The sequence below is a fragment of the Somniosus microcephalus genome, chromosome 2 (genome assembly GCF_052327205.1).
Source record: "Somniosus microcephalus isolate GS21.2 chromosome 2, FLI_Smic_1.0, whole genome shotgun sequence".
Lineage (NCBI taxonomy): Eukaryota > Metazoa > Chordata > Chondrichthyes > Squaliformes > Somniosidae > Somniosus > Somniosus microcephalus.
The window spans coordinates 104,450,679-104,472,702 of record NC_140988.1 but is presented as its reverse complement, the minus strand read 5'-3'; the positions used below and the strand labels follow the sequence as shown (position 1 = coordinate 104,472,702).

The window sequence follows — 22,024 nt, the reverse complement described above, 5'->3', positions numbered from 1 at the left end:
GCTCACTGTATAGGCTGCTGATGAGTAGCCATAATTTGGAACCAGAAAGTGACTGCACCTCTGAAACCATGCTCCAACAAGGATTAAACGACTTTAGGAGAGGAAGGGAAGGGAGTAAATCAATAGCTAGACGATAGAGCTAACATTTCCAAATCAAAGATTCTCAATGTGCAAGACAAACATTCTTTATACACTTAACAGTCATGTTTTAATTGGGGTAAGTCCTTTACCCTTCGTGCTCGCTAGGTCCTCTGCATAGCAACCATCGTGATGCTACTGAAAACACATGGCTGTTACTCTGCAACAGTTACAGTTTTACCAAGCAGTTATAATTGTGCTAATTCTCCACAGTCCTGGTGAGACAACCATGACATAGCCCATTTACTGCAGTTATTTTCCTTCAATTTTATATAAACCAGCAATGAAAAAATACTGGTTATGAATGAATCAATCTACTTAAGCAGTCATAACATTTTTTGGCAAATTACTCAATATTAATTTGGCAAATACTAAAGTTCTCTTACTTTTTGTTTAACACCATATGTGACCTCCAGTTCCATAAGCAGAACACTCTTCCGTACATTTAAAGTCTTTTGGAGCTCATCAAAAGTAGCATGGATCTCTTCTTCAATGCTTACTTTCTCATTGGTCAAATCCTGCAAGATTTCGGACAGGAAACCGAGAGCAGAGTCCAACTCGGGCAGCCTGTGAAAAGATCAAACGTTATTTCTGTGGATTCTTTTCACCACTTTGCTAGCTAGTATGTTCAGAAATTTGTAATAGAATAAATTGTGAGCCTTCAGCAACTTTGGAGCTGCACTTGAACAGGGAGACCAACATCCTCACTGGAAGAGTAACTAATGCTGTGAGGGACAGTTTAACCGAATATAGCAGGGAGCAGAGATTTTTAAAAAAACAAAATGAAGCAGAAAGGAATGAAAAGAGAGGAAAGAGATGTAGGAAGGGCAAAAACAGAGAAAAAAATAGGAAAGTAACAAAACAGGTCAGAAGGAGGGCGAATTGAACACTGGCAAAAAAGTAGCCAGAATTGAATGGTGTGTATGTGAATTCAAAAACAAAACTGGAGAATTAGAACCATAACTAAGGAGGGGTATGCGGTAAACCACTGTTATTGTTGTTCACCGTTGTTGTTGTTGTTGCACACTGTTGTACCTATGCATGCCTCAGCATGTCTCTGCTGGCTCCGCCCCTGGCTCCACCCACAGGCCCAGGTATAAAGGTGACTGCTCTGCAACCCCCCGCCTTCTTGGAACCCAGTCAACCACGAGAGGCATGCTCTGTTCTTTGCTAATAAAAGCCTTTTAGTTACTCTCCTAACTCTCCGTCTTTTATGAGTAATTGATAGCGCATCAATTTTATTAGCAAAAACAAAATGTTAACAAGCGCTGAGCAGCAGGCTGCTGCACCAAACGCTGAGCAGCAGGAGCTGCTGCGAGCCCTCAGACCAACATGCCTGGACCTAGACCCCCAAGAAGCGGGTTCGGCTACCAAATTCGCGCATTGGCTGCGTTGCTTCGAGGCCTACCTGCAAGCCTCAACTGTGACCCTGGACGAAAACAAGCTGGAAATCCTGGCCTCAAAGGTGAGCCACCAAGTTTATACAATAATCCAGGACGCGACGACCTACGCGGCGGCTATCGATCTGCTAAAAGGGCAATACGCACGCCCGGTAAATACGGTCTATGCCAGGCACCTCTTAAGATCCCGCAGACAGCAGCCCGGGGAATCGGTGGAGGCCTTCCTACGGGCACTACGGATACTCGGCCGAGGCTGCGATTGCAAAGAAGTATCAGCCGCAGCACACACGGAGGGACTGATCCGAGATGCTTTCGTTGCGGGTCTAAGGTCCGACTACTCCCGGCAGAGACTGTTGGAAAAGGGAGAAATGGACCTGAGAAAGGCAGTGTCCCTCGCGCTCTCGCTCGACGCGGCCCACAGGAATATGGACGCCTTCTCCACTAACTGCTCCGCAACGTGGACGCCACAACCTTGGGTCATGGGACCGCCACCTTCAACTGCTGCTGCGATGTCCAAGGCACAGAAATGTTATTTTTGTGGCCAGGCAAAACACCCCAGAGCACGCTGCCCGGCAAGAAACGCTACCTGCTCCGGCTGCGGGAAGAAAGGACGCTATGTCAGCGCCTGCAAAGGTAAAACCGCTAACGCCAGCAGCGCCGCGTGCGAACCGTGGGGGGCAGCCATCTTGTCTGCCATCTTGGGCTCCCCCAGCCGCGTGGGGATCGGGATCATGGGCGCCGCCATTTTGTCCGCCATCTTGGACGTCTCCAACTTCAACCACGGGGGACCCGAACTCAACCACCGCCTCATCTGACGACCACATCGACTCGCTCAACCATACGCTGGCCTCCGTGACGCTGGACCAATCTCTCCCTCGTCAACTGTCCAGGTCCATGATGGACATTACAGTAAACGGCCGCACCACTACCTGCCTTTTTGACAGCGGGAGCACGGAGAGCTTTATCTACCCCGACACGGTGCGCGGTTACTCTCTCCCGGTCCTGCCGACACGCTATCGGATCTCTTTGGCTTCCAAAGCCCAGTCAGCGGACGTCGTTGGCTACTGTGTAGTGACCCTTTCAGTACGGGGCACAGAATACAAAAATTTTAAACTTCTGGTCATGCCACATCTCTGCGCTGCCGTTCTACTGGGGTTGGATTTTCAGTGCCACCTTAAGAGTGTCACATTAGCGTACGACGGACCCCTCCCCCCACTCACAGTCTGCAGCCAGCAGCTTTTAAATCGCCCGCCGCGCACCATTTGCAGCCTCTCCACCCTTAAAGTCACCCCCTCCCTCCTTGTTCGCTAACCTCACCCGCGACTGTAAGCCCATCGCTACCAAAAGCAGGCGTTACAGTGCCGGGGATAGGAGCTTCATTAAATCCGAGGTAGCGAGACTCCTGAAGGAAGGGATTATTGAAAGTAGCACCAGCCCATGGCGAGCACAAGTGGTGGTAGTGAAGACTGGCGAAAAACAGCGCCTAGTTATTGACTACAGCCAGACGATCAATCGCTACACCCAGCTAGATGCATACCCACTCCCCCGCATATCTGACATGGTCAATCAGATAGCACAATACCGGGTGTTCTCGACGATTGATCTGAAGTCGGCATACCACCAGCTCCCCATCAGGGCTGAGGACCGCCAGTACACAGCTTTTGAAGCTGACGGTCGTCTCTACCACTTCCTCAGAGTTCCCTTCGGCGTCACCAACGGGGTTTCAGTCTTCCAACGGGAGATGGACCGGATGGTTGACCAGAACGCGCTCCAGGCCACTTTCCCCTATCTAGACAACGTCACCATCTGCGGCCACAACCAGCAGGACCATGATGTTAATCTAGAGAAATTCCTCCGTACGGCCCAGCGACTGAACCTAACATACAACAAGGACAAGTGTATGTTTCGTACCACGCACCTTGCCATTCTTGGCTGTGTAGTGGAGAACGGAGTCATCGGCCCCGACCCCGACAGGATGCGCCCCCTTATGGAGCGCCCCCTCCCCCACTGCCAAAAAGCACTGAAGAGATGCCTAGGGTTTTTCTCGTACTATGCTCAGTGGGTGCCCAACTATGCGGACAAAGCCAGACCCCTCATCAAGTCCACCTCCTGCCCCCTGACAGCAGAGGCCTGTGCAGCCTTCACTCTCATAAAAAGAGATATTGCAAGGGCCACGATGCACGCAGTGGATGAGTCCATCACTTTCCAAGTGGAGAGCGACGCATCCGACTTTGCCCTAGCTGCAACCCTTAACCAGGCGGGGAGACCCGTGGCCTTTTTCTCAAGGACCCTCCAGGGCCCCGAGATTTGACACTCCTCTGTCGAAAAGGAGGCCCAGGCCATTGTGGAAGCTGTGCGACATTGGAGGCATTACCTGGCCGGAAAACGATTTACCCTGCTCACTGACCAGCGTTCAGTAGCTTTTATGTTTAATAATAAGCAGAGGGGCAAAATCAAGAATGACAAGATCTTGAGGTGGAGAATCGAACTCTCCACCTACAATTACGATATCTTGTACCGGCCCGGGAAACTCAATGAGCCCCCAGATACCCTATCACGTGGTACATGCGCCAACGCGCAGGTTGATAGACTGAAGACCCTCCACAATGACTTCTGCCACCCGGGGGTCACCAGGTTTTTTCACTTCATCAAATCCCGTAACCTGCCCTACTCCATCGAGGAGGTCAGGACCATGACCAGGAACTGCCAAATCTGTGCCGAGTGCAAACCGCATTTTTATAGGCCAGACAGAGCAAGCCTGATCAAAGCCACGCGCCCTTTTGAACGGCTGAGCGTCGATTTTAAAGGGCCCCTCCCCTCCTCCGACCGCAATGTGTACTTCCTCAACATAATTGACGAGTACTCCCGTTTCCCGTTTGCCATCCCTTGCTCAGACATGACCAGTACCACGGTCATTAAATGTCTGAATGACCTCTTCGCCTTGTTCGGTTTCCCTAGCTATATTCATAGCGACAGGGGCTCATCCTTTATGAGCGACGAACTTCATCGTCAGTACCTGCTCGCGAGAGGTATTGCTACAAGCAGGACCACCAGCTACAACCCCCGGGGGAATGGCCAGGTGGAAAGGGAGAATGCGACGGTCTGGAAGGCAGTCCTTTTAAACTTGAAATCTAAGGGCCTTCCGACCTCTCGCTGGCAGGAGGTCCTCCCTGCGGCGCTCCATTCCATTCGGTCACTGCTCTGTACAGCCACCAATGCCAACCCTCACGAGAGAATGTTCTCCTTCCCCAGGAAGTCCACATCGGGGATCTCGTTACCGACATGGCTGACTTCTCTAGGACCCGTCCTACTGCGGAAGCACGTGAGGTCCCATAAGACGGACCCCCTGGTCGAGAGGGTGAGCCTCCTCCATGCCAACCCTCAGTATGCTTATGTGGTGTACCCGGACGGGCTGGAGGACACAGTCTCCATACGAGACCTCGCACCTTTGGGTGCTCCCCAAACACCTCCCTCGCCACCCACCACTACCCACGCCTACCCCCAGTACGCTTACGTAGCGTACCCGGACGGGCGGGAGGACACAGCCTCCACACGAGATCTCGCACCTTCGGGTGCCCCTGAAACACTACCATTGCCATCCACCACTACCCACAACCCAACCCCGCTAGACGGCATGCCGCAGCCCCAGGACCCGTCATTGACCACCCAACCACTCAATGAGACGCCAGATTCAACGTTGGATGCTGCACCATCACCGCCGCCACGACGACGATCAGGACGGCATACAAGGCCGCCTGATAGACTTACTTACACGAACCTTTAGTACACTTCACCCCGCCGGACTCAATTTTAAACAAGGGGTGAATGTGGTAAACCACTGTTATTGTTGTTCACCGTTGTTGTTGTTGCACACTGTTGTACCTATGCATGCCTCAGCATGTCTCTGCTGGCTCCGCCCCTGGCTCCACCCACAGGCCCAGGTATAAAGGTGACTGCTCTGCAGCCCCCTGCCTTCTTGGAACCCAGTAAACCACGAGAGGCATGCTCTGTTCTTTGCTAATAAAAGCCTTTTAGTTACTCTCCTAACTCTCCGTCTTTTAGGAGTAATTGATAGCGCATCAGGGTACAATATAGTAGTTATAACAGAGACTTGGCTTAAGTTTAGACATAACTGGGAATGTAATTTCTGAGCAAAGATAGTGGGAAATGGGGAGCACTGGTGTTAATAAAGGATTCTATCACTGTTTAGAACATAAGTATCTTTCCTTTCCTTTTGTTTCTCTCTCCCACCTCGCAGCTATCTCTTGCCCTGCCAGTACACTTCACACCTACTCTCAGCCTATTACCATCTCGTCTGGCTTTGAATACCTTTTATTGTCTTTTACTTCTTTTGTCCGATCGCAGCCCTGCCTTCGATCTATTTTATTTTATTTCCAGTTTTGAAGAAGGGTTCGACCCGAAACGTCAACTCAAATTTCTCTCCACGGATGTTGCCGGACCTGCTGAGTTTTTCCAGCATTTTCTGTTGTTATTTCTAAGGTTGTTATGTTGACAAAGATTTCATATATATTCTTAAGGGAAATAGTACAATCCTTATTGTACATTAGAGGCCACCTCAGTGAGAAGGAGCGAGGTGGAGAACAAAGATGGCAGGCTAAATAGCCTCCTTCTGTGCTGTAAACCTCTAAGGCTCAAGAGATACTAGTCATAACAGAAAGCAAATAAATATTTTATACATTAAAAGGAAATAAGCCAATGCAAGGTCTGAAGTTTGTTTTCAGCAGTGATTGGTGTTGGAGGCACTGGCAGTGGGTTCTTGTTCTCAACATTCTTGGGATTTTTTTCACTAAAAATATGCTGCAGCTGCTGAGACAGAGAGGAGTTTGTGCGTTAATGACCCAGGCACCGAAAATATGTTTCCAAAACAACTGGGGGCAACAGTTAAATTCATCACCACCTCCCCAGCTTCCTACACTCTCACCTGTTATTATTGAGATGACCTATTCATCTCAGCCCACCCACTTCTTGTAGTCCAGAGTAAGGGGTCTGGGAAAGGAGCTCAGCCTAGTGAGGGAAAACTCACTTACCTTAAACTCCGAGCCGGTTAGAATCAGTAGGCAGACCAGGAAAAAAAAAAAAGTTAAGGTAAGCACTAAAATGGGATAGTATAGTGTGGGTTTATTATTTTTCTTATTCACAAAAAGGGATTTGAAGTTAAATGAAGTGAGTAAGTTTTGAATTATAATATTAACAGTCACTTGGACAAGTGTAGATTAATTAAGGAAAGCCAGCACGGATTTGTTAAAGGCAAATCGTGTTTAACTAACTTGATTGAGTTCTTTGATGATGTAACAGAGAGGGTTGATGAGGGTAATGTGGTTGACGTGGTGTACATGGATTTCCAAAAGGCGTTTGACAAAGTGCCACATAATATAGAAACATAGAAGATAGGAGCAGGAGTAGGCCATTCGGCCCCTTGAGCCTGCTCCGCCATTCAATGCGATCATGGCTGATCGTCCAAATTCAGTACCCAGTCCCTGCTTTCTCCCCATGCCCCTTGATCCCTTTAGCAATGATCCCTTTAGCCTTAAGAAATATATCCAACTCCTTCTAGAATATATTTAATGAATTGACCTCAACTGTGGTAGAGAATTCCACAGGTTCACCACTCTCGGTGAAGAAATTCCTCCTCATCTCTGTTCTAAATGGCCTACCCCTTATCCTTAGACTGTGACCCCTGGTTCTGGACTCCCCGACCATCGGGAACATCCTTCCTGCATCTAGTCTGTCCAGTCCTGTCAGAATTTTATAGGTTTCAATGAGATCCCCTCTCATTCTTCTAAACTCCAGCGAGTACAAGCCCAATCGACCCAATCTCTCCTCATACGTCATTCCTGCCATCCCAGGTATCAGCCTGGTGAATCTTCGCTGAACTCCTTCCATGGAAAGAACATCCTTCCTCAGATACGGCGACCAAAACTGCACACAATACTCAAGGTGCGGTCTCACCAAGGCCCTGTACAACTGCACAAGACATCCTTGTTCCTGTACTCAAACTCTCTCGCTACGAAGGTCAACATACCATTTGCCTTCTTAACCGCCTGCTGCACCTGCATGCTTACCTTCAGCGACTGGTGCACAAGGACACCCAGGTCTCGTTGCACTTCCCCTTCTCCCAATCTATTGCCATTCAGATAATAATCTGCCTTCCTGTTTTTGACACCAAAGTGGATAACCTCACATTTATCCACGTTATATTGCATCTGCCATGCTTCTGCCCAATCACCCAGCCTGTCCAAATCATCCTGGAGTTTCTCGGCATCCTCCTCACAGCACACACACCCACCCAACTTTGTGTCGTCTGCAAATTTTAAGATATTACATCTAGTTCCCTTGTCTAGATCATTAATATATATTGTGAATAGCTGGGGTCCAAAGACCGATCCCTGCGGTACCCCACTAGTCACTGCCTGCCACTCGGAAACAGACCCATTTATTCCAACTCTTTGCTTTCTGTCTGCCAACCAGTTCTCTATCCAAGTCAATACCTTGCCCCCAATCCCATGTGCCTTAACTTTACACGCTAATCTCTTATGCGGGACCTTATCGAAAGCCTTCTGAAATTCCAAATACACCACATCCACTGGTTCTCCCTTATCTATTTTACCAGTTACATCTTCAAAAAATTCCAGTAGATTAGTCAAGCACGATTTACCTTTTGTAAATCCATGTTGACATTGTCCGATCCTGTCCAATAATAGGCTTGCCAGCAAGGTTGAAGCCAGTGGAATAAAAGGGACAGTGGCAGCATGGATATGGAATTGGCTAAGTGACAGGAAACAAGAGTGTAGCGGTAAACGGTTGTTTTTCAGACTGGAGGAAGGTATACAGTGGTGTTCCCCAGGGGTCGGTTCTAGGACCACTGCTTTTCTTGAGATATATAGACTTGGGTGTACAGGGCACAATTTCAAAATCTGCATATGACAAAACTTTGAAGTATAGCGAACAGTGGGGAGGAGAGTGATAGACTTCAGGAAGACATAGACAGGCTAGTGAAATGGGCGGACACGTGGCAGATGAAATTTAACACAGAAAAGTTTGAAGTGATACAGTTTGGTAGAAAGAATGAGGAGAGGTCATATAAACTAAATGGTACAATCCTGAAGGGATGTAAGAACAGAGAGACATGGAGGTATGTGTGTACAAATCATTGAAGGTGGCAGGGTAGGTTGAGAAAGCAGTTAAAAAGGCTTATGGGATCCTGGGCTTCATAAATAGAGTACAAAAGTGTGGAAATGATGATGAACCTTTATAAATCAATGGTTCAGCCCCAGCTAGAGTACTGTGTCCAATTCTGGGCACCACACTTTAGGAAGGATGTGAAGGCCTTAGAGAGGGTGCAGAAAAGATTAGCGAATGATTCCAGGAATGAGACACTTCAGTTACTTTGATAGACTGGAGAAGCTGGCATTGTTCTCCTTGGAGCAGAGAAGATTGAGAGGAGATTTGATAGAGGTGTTCAAAATCATGAGGGGTCTGGACAGAATAGATAGAGGGAAACTGTTCCCATTGGCAGAAGGGTCAAGAACCAGAGGACACAGATTTAAGGTGATTGGCAAAAGAACCAAAGGCGATGTAAGAAAAAACTTTTTTATGCAGAGAGCGGTTATGATCTGGAATGCACTGCCCAAGAGGGTGGTGGAGGTAGATTCAATCACAGCTTTCAAAAGGGAGTTGGATAAGTTTCTGAAGGAATTTTTTTTTCAGAGCTACGGGGAAAGGGCGGGGGGAGTGGGACTAGCTGAAGTGCTCTTGCAGGGAGCTGGCACGGGCTCGACAGGCCAAATGGCCTTCTTCCGTGCTGTAATGATTCTATTGTTCACTTTAATTGCGTAAAATAATCAGCTCAATGATTCATATCTGGACTTCAGTGTTTTCAGTCCACCCACTAAGAGATTGGAGAAGCATATCTGAGTGGCACGTGTGATAGACATTGACCCAGTAGAAATAGCTAACAGTGCTCACCATTGTTAAAGTGTACATCAGACAGCAACTTCCAGCGACTGCACATGCGTGGATATCAGGACGTTGCCCTACTCCTCCACAAGCTGGACTTATAACAGCATCTCACCAAGAGACTCGCCATTAAAATTCATGGAACGGCGTGAAGTTGCTGTACTTGCATGATAGATACACACTAAACTCGCCAGAAAAAGTTAGGGCTTGTCCATTACAGTGTAAGTAAATTTTTAACAACATGATAAGTCTTAATTACTGCCAAACCACCTCTCTGGCACTGAAAATTAACTTTTTACAAGTGTGGAGTCTCATTCCTTCAGCTTTTAATTTGTGTTGGACATTTAAAAAAATATATAATTAAAAAAAAAATTTGTTTCTCATCTCTCTCTCTCAATCCCATTTTTCTTTCCCTCTCTATTTTGCTTTCTGTACATGATTTGACATTGAATTAAATATATTGACACTTTTTGTTTCAAACTCTGCACTGCTCATTAATGATTCTTCCATCTGATTGTGAAAAGGGCAAGCAATCCTTAACCATAGGTCCCAATCCCCTAGAGGCTTTCAAATTACAGCACAAAATAGCTTTCTAATTACAGCAAGTTCCAATACAATAGCCCATTGAAATTCTAGGGCAAGTGTAAATGTAATGAATGACTGGCGCCGTTCGTTCCTCACTGACCGCAAAATCCGGACCAATATCCAATTCAGATCACAAGGGGAATACTATGGTTATCCCCCAATTGTGTTATTGTATAATTAGATATCGGGCAGTTTGGGCACACTCCTGAACGCAAGATGCAGGGATTGCTTAAGGGAGTAACCAGTACCACTGAACCTGACTGAATAGCTAAGGCAGACTTGAAATTTATAACATCCTGTGTCAACCTTGGCTCAGGGGGAACACTTTCACCCGAGTCTGAAGGTTGTAGATTCAACTTTGACTGCAAGACTTGAGCAAATTGGCTGATGCTTTGAGAGAGAGAGAGAGAGAGAGAGAGAGAGAGAGAGAGAGAGAGAGAGAGAGAGAGAGAGAGAGAGAGAGGGAGAGAGAGAGAGAGAGAAAAAGGAGAGAGAGAGAAAAAGGAGAGAGAGAGAGAGAGGAGAGAGAGAAGAAAAAGAGAAAGACTTGCATTTATTATAGTGCATTTCATGACCACCGGACGTTCCAAAGCATTTTAAAGCCAATGAAGTACTTTTTGAAGTGTAGTCACTGTTGTAATGTAGAAAACACAGCAGCCAATTTACGCACAGCAAGCTCCCACAAACAGCAATGTGATAATGACCAGATAATCTGTTTTTAAGTGATGTTGATTGAGGGATAAATATTGGCCAGGACACCAGGGATAACTCCCCTGCTGTTCTTCAAAATAGTGCCATGGGATCTTTTATGCCCACCTGAGAGAGCAGACGGGGCCTCGGTTTAATGTCTCATCCAAAAGACGGCACCTCCAACAGTGCAGCACTCCCTCAGTACTGCACTGGAGTGTCAGCCTAGTTTTTTGTGCTCAAGTCTCTGGAGTGGAACTTGAACCCAAAACCTTCTGACTCAGAGGCGACGGTGCTACCAACTGAGCCACTGGCTGACACTAGTGCAGTATTGAGGAGAGTCCTGCATCATCAGAGATGCTGTTTTTCAGATGAGATATTAAATTGAGGCCCTGTCTTACATAGAAACATAGAAGATAGGAGCAGGAGTAGGCCATTGTCTTCCGAGTGTAAAAGATCACAGCGTTATTCAAAGAGCAGGGGCGTTCTCCCAATGTCCTGGTCAACATTTATACCTCAACTAACACCAAAAACAGATTGTCTGGTTAGTTATCTCATTGCTATCTGTGGGACCTTGCTGTGCACAATTAGCTGCCACCTTTCGCTACATTATAACAGTGACCGTACTTCAATGGCTGTGAAGCGCTTTGGGACATCACAAGGCCGTGAAAGGCACTATATAGTTCTTTCTTTCCTTCCATGGGTGGAGATAGTGCTTGGAATGACAAAACCTTTATTTTACAATCGGTTTTCTTCAACTAACAACAGAATAGCAAATGCCAGGAAATTACTTCTACAGAACAACAGAATGGATACATATCAACATCTATAGAAAGCTCAGATATTGGAAGCCTTAGTACATCTTTAATGATGAACACCCATTTGGTTTCTCTGCAGCAATATTGGAACAGATACCTGACAAACTGGCTTGGACAGACACATTACGCAGCATCTAATTGGATAAACTCCCACAGTTTACAATCTAGTGAGTTGCTGACTGAAGTAGTATTGAGCAGAAACAAATTATTTCCTCAGTGAGGGACATTGGAGGGGTGGTCAATCAATGTCAATCTCATGCCCTCCTTGTATCCTTTACATAGCCAGAATGGAAGAGACTAGGAAATACAATCAAGCTCCTTCTGGCTAGAAATGGTATGCTATTCAAAAATCTAATCCAGGAACACACTCAGAAAATAAATGTAGCATTGGGGAAACACCTCACCCACCCCAAAAAATACTTTTTTTTGTGGAAATCCCAGATGGACAGGCCAGCCGAATGTTGGGCAGCAAAGCCAGCGGCAGAAGGTCGCAGCCGGGGGCGATTGGAGATGGTCCCTGGCAACCGGGAATGATTGGGGGTGGTCGGACCGACACTTGGAAGATGGGGGGGGGGGGGGGGGGGAACCAGGAGAGATCGCAGGGCAGAAAGGTTGGGGGGGGGGGGGGGTTGGTGGGGGTGGCAGCAGACCAGTAATCAAGATTCAAGATGGAGGGGGGGGGGGGGGAAGAGAAAGAGACTGGTCATCGGGAGGGAGAGATCGTAGGGCAGAAGGCTCAGGGTCATGGATTTTTGGGGGTGGGGAGAGGCCGAGCACGGCAGTGGATTTGCTGGAGGATCGTAATGGAGCTCCTCCTGGCTCACAAGCAGTGCTATAAAAAGCATTTACCTGCTTGATCTGGCTACTCCCATCTCCATTTAGCTGCTGGGTTTCCAAAGCCCTGGGAAACCCATCCAGCCAGCATTAAATTCATATCAGGCTCCCAAATGCACTGTGGGAGCTGGATTTAATAATAATGCCTCAAGAGTGGGTTACAGAGACGCCATGCAGCTTGCCACCGAGACGCATACGTGGCGGGTTGGGGTTGCATTACACAATTTTTAATTTTTAGCCCCCCCCCCCCCCCCCCCCATGGTATTTACAGTGGTCATACCAATGTATTGTAAAGCCTCAGCAGTGTGCATGCACATGTGGTTTTTAATTAAATATGAATAAATTGCTCCCCAGCATTCAACGTGTTAAATTCCTTCACAACATTGGCTAGATATTGAATGTAATGTAATTTATCCGATAATGAAAGCTATGTAATTTATCTAGTCTTCCTCAAACTTAATTAAATTTGTTGAATACATCAAAAACATGTGAGCAGTAGTTTATATTAGTCTTTTAATTTTCCATGTGAGCCCAATTGCACAGCTAATCTCAATCCCTTTACAAGTCTTTGGTGTATTCTTTGAGTCGACTGCTCTCCCTATTTTTGTCTCAGCAGCACATTTGACCAGTTTACAGTTGGTTTTAGTATCCAAGTTATTTGTGTAGATTACACACACAATAGGGGTCCATCTACTAAACCTTATGAAACTCTACTTGATGTTTCAACCCTGTTTGACATTATAAAAATGCAGTCTCTTATTTGTTTCAATCCAGTTTCTTATCTAGTCCCATAATTCTTGTAAGTTTTAATTTATATGTAGAACTAAAGCTTTCTGAAAATGTGTTTGATTGGAAGTTTCCTGAAGTCAGCATAGGAACCTCTGATTTTAAATAAGGCTAAGACTAGTGAATTCCATTGCAGATCATTGGGAATTAGTGTCAGGTAGAGAGATGAGAGTAGACATTTTGGCACTTAAGAGTAAAATTGCAATACAGTGGCAGTGACTGAATAATGCTTGTCCTAAAAAGGGCACTTACTTCTTATAAAACCTGTTTTCCACTCAAGTTCAAAAGCCAAAATCAATTATCAACAGGATTATTATTACTTTCTGCTGAGTGAGACCTATCAAATTGACAGGGCTGCAGTATTTAGATTACAGTACGTTTTGCTTCAAGTGTGTCACTTAAATCTGTATACACGATGAACTGGAATAAAAATACAAAGTAGAACAATATAATCCACTGCTGTCAGAATAATTGATCTTCACCAATTTCAACACAATCACTAAATGCAAATAAATGTTATGGTGCAGGAAGTTAAAATGCAATCCATTCATCAGAGAATTGAGTTAAAATCCAGTGTAGACTGATGGAAATAAAGACCTAGAAATTGGGCTCCTATGCACCTCCTGTTAGCGCCTCCGGGGGCACCTGGGTTTGCGACCAGGCACGGCAAGATCAACGCCTCCCGTTAAATTCAGCGGGAGTTTTGCGGCGGTGACAAGACGTTGCACCCCAATCTCCTGCGCCCAGAGATCGTGACATTATTGCCGTGCGCAGCGATGAAAAATTCCCTCTCGCCCCCTGCTTCTGCGCTAGCCATTAATGATGACAGGCAGAGGAGGCGGCTTTCAGTTGATGTCCCCTGGAGGAGCGCTGTTTAAAGGCGTCCACATCTGGTTTAGTTTTCATCAGCCAACAATGCTGCGCTGTTAGTTTCACTTAGGCAAAGAGGCCTTTTGACCGATTTGAGCATTTTGCATTTTAACAAGTGTTCTGGCAAATAAAGATTGAGTTTCATTGAAGGGAGATTTGAAAGTGCAATATTTGCATCCTTTCAGGGGGGGCTATAATGGCACTAGACCTCGCCCTCCAGCGTCAACATCGGAGGCAACTGAGGCACAGAGAAAGAGTGCAAAATGTGGCCAGAGGTAGGAGGGCCAACAGGACTCTCAACAGGAGGCCTTACCAACCCAGGGTATTCTGGCAGCAGTTCTCCTACATGAATTTTACTGAGGACCAGTGTTAGAACGCTCCGCTTCAGCAAGGACGTGGTCAGAGCTCTGCCACCTCCTGCAACCAGACCTCGAGCCCGAGATCAGGACCACCACGGCTCTCAGTGGCAGTCAAGGTCACCGTCGCCCTCAATTTCTACGCCACCGGACCATTCCAGTGTGCGGCAGGCGACATCTCCCAGTTTGCCATCCATTGCCCCATCCGCCAGGTCACAGATCTCTGTACAGCAGGAGAAGGGATTACAGTTCCTTCCCCATGACAAAAGAGAAGCAGCGCGAGCGTGCATGTGGCCTTGCCAGGATAGTGGGCTTCCCCATGGTGCAGGGTGCCACCCACGTCGCTTTGCGGGCACCTCAACAATCCTGAGGTATTCCGTAACCGCAAGGTGGTAAAGAGAAAATGGGGAATTATAGACCGGTAAGCCTGACATCGGTAGTGGGGAAAATGCTAGAGTCCATTATAAAAGATGTAATAGCAGAGCACTTGGAAAACAGCGACAGGATCGGACAAAGTCAACATGGATTTACAAAAGGTAAATCGTGCTTGGCTAATCTACTGGAATTTTTTGAGGATGTAACTGGTAGAATAGATAAGGGAGAACCAGTGGATGTGGTGTATTTGGACTTTCAGAAGGCTTTCGATAAGGTCCTGCATAAGAGATTAGCGTGCAAAGTTAAAGCACATGGGATTGGGGGCAAGGTACTGACTTGGATAGAGAACTGGTTGGCAGACAGGAAGCAAAGAGTTGGAATAAATGGGTCTTGGCAGGCAGTGACTAGTGGGGTACCACAGGGATCGGTGCTAGGACCCCAGCTATTCACAATATATATTAGTGATCTAGACGAGGGAACTAGATGTAATATCTCCAAGTTTGCAGACGACACAAAGCTGGGTGGGCGTGTGTGCTGTGAGGAGGATGCAGAGAAACTCCAGTATGATTTGGACAGGTTGGGTGATTGGGCAGATGCATGGCAGATGCAGTATAATGTGGATAAATGCGAGGTTATCCACCTTGTTGGCAAAAACAGGAAGGCAATAATCTGAACGGCAATAGATTGGGAGAAGGGGAAGTGCAACGAGACCCGTGTGTCCTTGTGCACCAGTCGCTGAAGATAAGCATGCAGGTGCAGCAGGTGGTTAAGGCGGCAAATGATATGTTGGCCTTCATAGCGAGAGGATTCGAGTACACGAGCAAGGATGTCTTGCTGCAGTTGTACAGGGCCTTGGTGAGACCATACCTTGAGTATTGTGTGCAGTTTTGGTCGCCTTATCTGAGGATGGATGTTCTTGCCATGGAGGGAGTGCAGCGAAGATTCACCAGACTGATATCTGGGATGGCAGGAATGACGTTTGAGGAGAGATTGGGTCGACTGGGCTTATATTCACTGGAGTTTAGAAGAATGAGGGGATCGCATTGAAACTTATAAAATTCTAACAGGACTAGACAGACTAGATGCAGGAAGGATGTTCCCAATGGTGGGGGAGTCCTGAACCAGGGGTCACAGTCTAAGGATAAGGGGCAAGCCATTTAGGACAGAGATGAGGAGGAATTTCTTCACCCAGAGAGTGGTGAACCTGTGGAATTCTCTACCACAGAAGGCAGTTAACGTCAATTCATTAAATATATTCAAGAAGGAGTTAGATATATTTCTTAAGGCTAAAGGGATCAAGGGATATGGGGAGAAAGCAAGGACAGGGTACGGAATTTGGATGATCAACCATGATCTTATTAAATGGCGGAGCAGGCTCGAGGGGCTGAATGGCCTACTCCTATCTTCTATGTTTCTATGTAAAGGCTACCACTCACTTAATGTGCAGTTGGTGTGCGACCACACACAGTCAATCCGGACAGTCAATGCCCGCTATCCTGGCAGCAGCCACGATGCCTTCATCCTGCGCCAGATCTATTCCAGCCATCACATCAAGCTTGTGGCTGGCTGCTGGAGACCAGGGCTATCCGCCCTCCACTTGGCTCATGACTCCCCTCCGCAACCCCAACACTCCTGCCCAGCACTCATATAATGAGAGCCATGCTGCCACCAGGAACATCATTGAGCAGACCATTGGAGTGCTCAATCAACAGTTCCACTGCCTTGACCGCTCGGGAGGAGCCCTCCAGTACTCAGCTGAACGGGTGTCACTTTTTGTTGTGGTCTGCTGTATGCTGCACAACTTGGTCATTATGAGGGCGCAGCCATTGCCACCAGGCATAACTCCACCACCTCAGGAGGAGAAAAACAAGGAGGAGGAGGACGGAGGAAGAAGAAGAGCAGGAAGAACAGAAGGACGAACAGCAGTGACGGAGGAGGCAGCCACTCAATCGGCGTTCTGCAAGGTCAGTCCGTAACCGCCTCATCAGACTTTGTTTCCAGTGACTTTGAGTCCTCTTTCCGGTTGCTGAGCACGTCGCCATCATTCCATCACTTTGTGATTCCAAACCACACCCCAAAACTGAAATGTGAACTCTGCAACATTCCAGTAATAAATTCATCAAAAACCATTAACCACATATATACAACAACAATATTGACTAATCACCCTTGTGCAAACCCTTGCCTCCCCTCTTTGCAGTCCCCTTTCCTAATCTAGTGCTCCTACGTAGCATCTCCCCAGTGGCTGCAGCAGGGCTGGTGGAAGGCTGCTGAGTGTCGGTGCCAGAGACTACAGATGGCCTTGCAGGACGCCCTCTACCAGTTCTGGGCCTGGAAGGCCCGCCGTACACCGCAGCACCTCAGGCTGGGCGGCAGCAGTCTGGGCTGGCTGGATGACAGGCAGTGACAAGTACAAAGGCGGAGTGGCAGTGGTGGGATCAGGAATGCTGTCATCCCGAGAGGGGACAGCAGGTTCCTGCTCCACTGACCCATTGCCACTCCCCCGGGGCAGCACCTCAGCATCCCTAGCAATTTGCTGGAGCATAGAATGGTGGCCTTCTGCGACACTGTGAGATCCCCGGTGGACTGTGGTGGACCCAGTGACGATGGCAGCAGTCAGATCTTTCTTGGCATCAAGCTGAGACTGCATGAGAGCAGTCTGAGACTCTATGGTAGCAACCATTGACTGCATTACAGCACCAAGGAGTTGCGTCGCTTCTGCCTGTGCTGCAATGGAAGCTGCTACATCGCCCATGAGGTCTGGATCCACACTGTCTCTTTGGGAGTCCACTATCCGCTGCACAGTGGAAATGATGAGCTCCATGGTGTGCGCAGAGCTCTGTGCAATGTTGAAGGTGGACTCCTCCATGCTCCTCATCATTGCTGAGGGGCTCTCAGGCACCCTTGCTGTTGTGCCTAGCATCTCGTCATCACCCTTCCTGTGAACGCCTCCCCATCGAGGTCCTCATCCGAGTCCTGTGCAGCAGAACTCGCGCGCAAACTCACCCTCCGGGGAACTGGCTCCCGAGCTACCCTTTCCCCCTGGCCTTGCTGCAGCATGCTTGTCCCCGGTGCATCACCCAGTGCAGACCCCTCTACTACAATTGCCACTAAAGACCACATAGTGCCAATATCTGAGGTGGTGCCTGCGGGTGAGAGATGCAGTGATGCGGTGCGTTGCTCCTCCTCCTCTTCTCCTTCCTCACTGTGAAAGGCTCAGGGACAGGCTGGTCATCTGGTTGCTGATTATCTGAAAGCATAAAGGCACAACACTCACGTTAAGGTGAGGGCAGGAATGGAGCAAGGAATGCGGACATTCTCAGGAGGTGGAAAGTGAGAAAGGTTTGTGGTGTGAGGGGGAAGTGGGATGAGAAGGAGAGGGGCTGAAGATACCGTTTCTGACCCCAACGAGGTCGACGTCGTTGACGGCCATGGCTCCACCACCTGCTGCCCAATGAGTCGCAGCACTCGCTCAAGGTCTGAGACCCGCTGGAGCTGAGCATCACCCCCGCCCTGTTCTCTGCTGCTCCCTCCTATTGTGGGCCATCTTGGCCTGCAAAAGAAACAAATGTGTTTGAGTCAGAGTCCAGCTATGTGTTTGGGAGATATGCTTGCTGTCATTGAATAGCTGTGATTGTAGGCAAGGCGTGAGGTGTACATGTGAGTTTGAGTAGGTGAAGATGTTTGGTGGGGGAGTGGTGGCGGTGTGGTTCTTTACGCAGGGTGCACAGACTGAGGTTCAGATGCTGGTATGTAGGAGCTGTTGAAGCATATACTCACCTTGACCACCCGACTGAGGTTGTTGAATTTCTTGCGGCACTGTCAGGCTGCGTTCCACCACACTCCTGGGCCACCTCCCTCCACATTGCCCTGAACACCTGAGGCGATGGCCTCCTTCCAGTGGCTGGGAACAGCATTGCCCTCCTTCGCTCCACTCCGACCACGTCTGAACCGACGAGCTCGCTGCCTGGGAGCGGGAACAGCCATAGCCAGCAGGGGATTCAGTTGCTCGCAGGTCACCTCAAAGCCAGCAATGCTGAAAATGAGCATCTGCACAATGATGCGACTTCCCCTTTAAGAGCTGGAAGGAACCAGTGTGAAGGATCATTGCTGAATGCATTGCTCCTGAAATTCATTAGCGCTGTGCTGGTGTCGCCCCTGTAGTGCCCCACTGAGGTCATTAGCACTTGATTTAGTGCCCCATTTCCTTCCTGGGGCGCTAACACCCATTTAGTAGAAGTTCAGAATCCTTAGCGCCTGGCACGAAATTTTCAACATTTCAAAAGTCAGCGTCCCAAATGGCGAGATACTTAATTTCACCCCAAAGTCGCCTCTATTGGGCAAGTGTCTTACATCATTTTTCAAGGTAAAAAAATGTATAGCACAAACTGATCTACTAGTCTCAGAAAGGCAAAGAATGGCTGGTATGGGAGTGGCAATAACAATGGTGCTTTTCTGAGGCTGGGATGTAGTACAAGATGATCTTTGTACTTGATGGCTGAAAAAGTAACTAACTAATTAGCCTTCAGAGATCCCTCAGCTTAAAAAGGAAAAAATGCAAATCACAAGCTGGGTGGGAAGAGTAAAATGGAAAGGAAAAGTGGGGGAAATTAGGTGAGCAGTATTGTTCAGATTGAAAATTGGATTGAAAATCCTGTTTCTCTGGGATTTCCTCTGAATTTACTGGCGATTGTGTTTAAAGCTAGCTCATTGGAAAGGCAAGGAAAGCTCAATTCCCAATTTACAGTTGATGTTACTTTTCAAAAATGTTACGTGACAAGTCTTTCTGACATTGTATGGCCTTGTCACAGCAGCACCAATAGGCCCAACGGGTGCTCAGGGAAATGTGAACACTTTTGGATGGGGTTTCCATTTATTTTGAATTGCAATGTTGCAACCCACTCAGCAATATAGAATAGATTTCCAGTTCTTTTATTTTCATGTACAAAATGTATTCAATGTCACTGTAAATTAGCAAAGTGAAAATTTCCCCCTATAATCACTACAGCTTTAAGGGTCAAAAAAAGACATGATGCTAAGAGTTACTTACAAAAGAATGCATCTCAGCTGCTCCTTGTGGCTTGGAATTACATTTTACATTAAAATGATTGCAGATTTACAGTGTGCTAATTAGACAGTGACTGTGTTGGACGGAAGGACTTGCATTTCTATAGTGCCTTTCACGACCTCAGGACATCCCAAAGCGCTTTACAGCCAATGAAGTATTTGTGCACAGCACGCTCCCACAAACAGCAATGTGATAATGACCACATAAGCTGTTACGTCAACCATTTTAAGATGATTTATATGAAGCATTACACATGTAATGCAAGCGTCAAACATCCTGGTAGTATCACTTGCTGTGGCTGTCATGGAGAAAGCGGATAACTTCTGGCACTGAACAGATGGCAGGTCATGACCACAGTGCTGAGAAAAATGTTTCAACAGTAAATGTTTATTCAAATGTACAAGAGACACCACTTTCTAAATCCTTGCTTTCACGATCTGACTGGCAGAAGATGGGAAGTGGTGTTCCAGAGGGACCATTGCTTTTCACCATTTATATAAACAATTGGGACTCGGGAAATCAGAAATACAATTTAAAACTTTGCAGAGGACACCAAATTGAGGGGGTATGGTTAATACTGAGGAAGACTACTACAAAATACAGACGTTAATAAGGCATGTAAATGGCAAATGAATTTTAATTTAGGCAAGTGTGAGGTTGTGCATTTTGGTAGGAGGAATAAGGAGGCCACATACTCCTTGGAAAATAAGAATCTAAATGAGGTTGAGGGGCAAAGGGATCTGGGGGTACACATTCAGAAATCATTAAAAGTAGCAACACCAGTTAATAAGGTCACAAAAAATACAAACAACACCGAGGTTCATTTCTAGAGGAAAAGAACTGAAAAGCAGGGAAGTTATGTTAAACTTGTATAGAAACTTGGTTGGACCATACAAAGAATACTCTGTACAGTTCTGGTCATCATATTACAAAAAGGATACAGAGGCACTGGAGAAGGTATAAAAGATTTACCAGGATGATACCAGAACCAAGAGGTTATACCCAATGTTCCCTGTAAACTGCACAGCACTCCAGAGAACCCACACAACCGGCTTTTCACAATTTAAAAACCATGCATGCACGGTATTTTGAATGGCCCATGCAGTCCCTTAAAAGGGGCCACACAGAGCCAATCAAAATTAGGAGGGAACAATAGGCTGGGGCTCTTTTCTCTAGAAAAGGCAGCTGAGGGGTGACCTAATAGAGGTCTTTAAAATGAAGGGGTTTTGCTAGGGTAGATGTAGAGAAGATGTTTCCACTTGTGGGGGGGGGGGGGGGGGGGGGGGAGTCCAAAACTAGGGGCAATAAATATAAGAGAGTCACAAATAAACCCAATAAAGAATTCAGGAGAAACTTTTATCCAGAGAGTTGTACTTGCTCCACATGGAGCAGTTGAGGCGAACAGCATTGATGCATTTAAGGGGAAGCTAGACAAGTATAGGAGGGAGAAAGGAATAGAAGGATATGCTCATAGGGTTAGACGAAGTAGGGTCATGTTGTGTGGAGCATAAACACCAGCACAGACCAGTTGGGCCGAATGGCCTGTTTCTATGTAATTCTATCTTCTCATATCAGAAAAGGACAAATGAGTATGAATTAGCAAAGTTGACTGAATAATTGCTGAAGGGCTATGTTTTGTGCACAAACTTTTCACTTCTTCAAAAATCTACAGCCAGTGGTAAACATAGAAACAACCCAACAGTACTGAATTAACTCAGAATGCAGCAAGTTCTGTCCATGAAAGATGCATTCATACAAAAGCAGGGTTACTACACAAGCAAAAGTTCAAACCACTGTGGCTAGATTTCAACAAAAAAAAACCTCCTTCATTTCATATTTCTACTCATTGTGTAACGGTACGCGTGCAGCCAACAGCCAAGTACATGGTTCTCCCACCATCTACTGCCCTTAAATAATTCAATCTCTGCTGTTCTGATGGCAGAAGTGAACAAGATTTTCCTGAGAGCTGCCATTGAGTCCCTATTTAAAAGAAAAAGGCACCTAAATGGATTCCCTCAGTTTTAGCAATGGGAATCATGGGTCTCTGGTTTTGAACACAAGCGGCAACATTAAGTCAGTAGCATATGGAGGTAGTGGGTCACCAATTCAGTGCCACTCTGGGCCCCTTGG

The 22,024-nt window shown here is 47.0% G+C and overlaps 1 protein-coding gene across 7 annotated transcripts in view; it reads right to left on the bottom strand.

Annotated features, from left to right (window-relative positions):
- The window catches only part of trim2a (tripartite motif containing 2a), a 285,296-nt gene that overhangs the window by 43,710 nt on the left and 219,562 nt on the right, over window positions 1-22,024 (bottom strand). For all 7 annotated transcript variants that reach the window (XM_086011965.1, XM_086011975.1, XM_086011985.1 and 4 more), the window contains one exon: window positions 525-705. In XM_086011965.1, coding sequence (XP_085868091.1) covers window positions 525-705 — 181 coding nt within the window. The remainder of the gene's footprint in view (window positions 1-524; window positions 706-22,024) is intronic.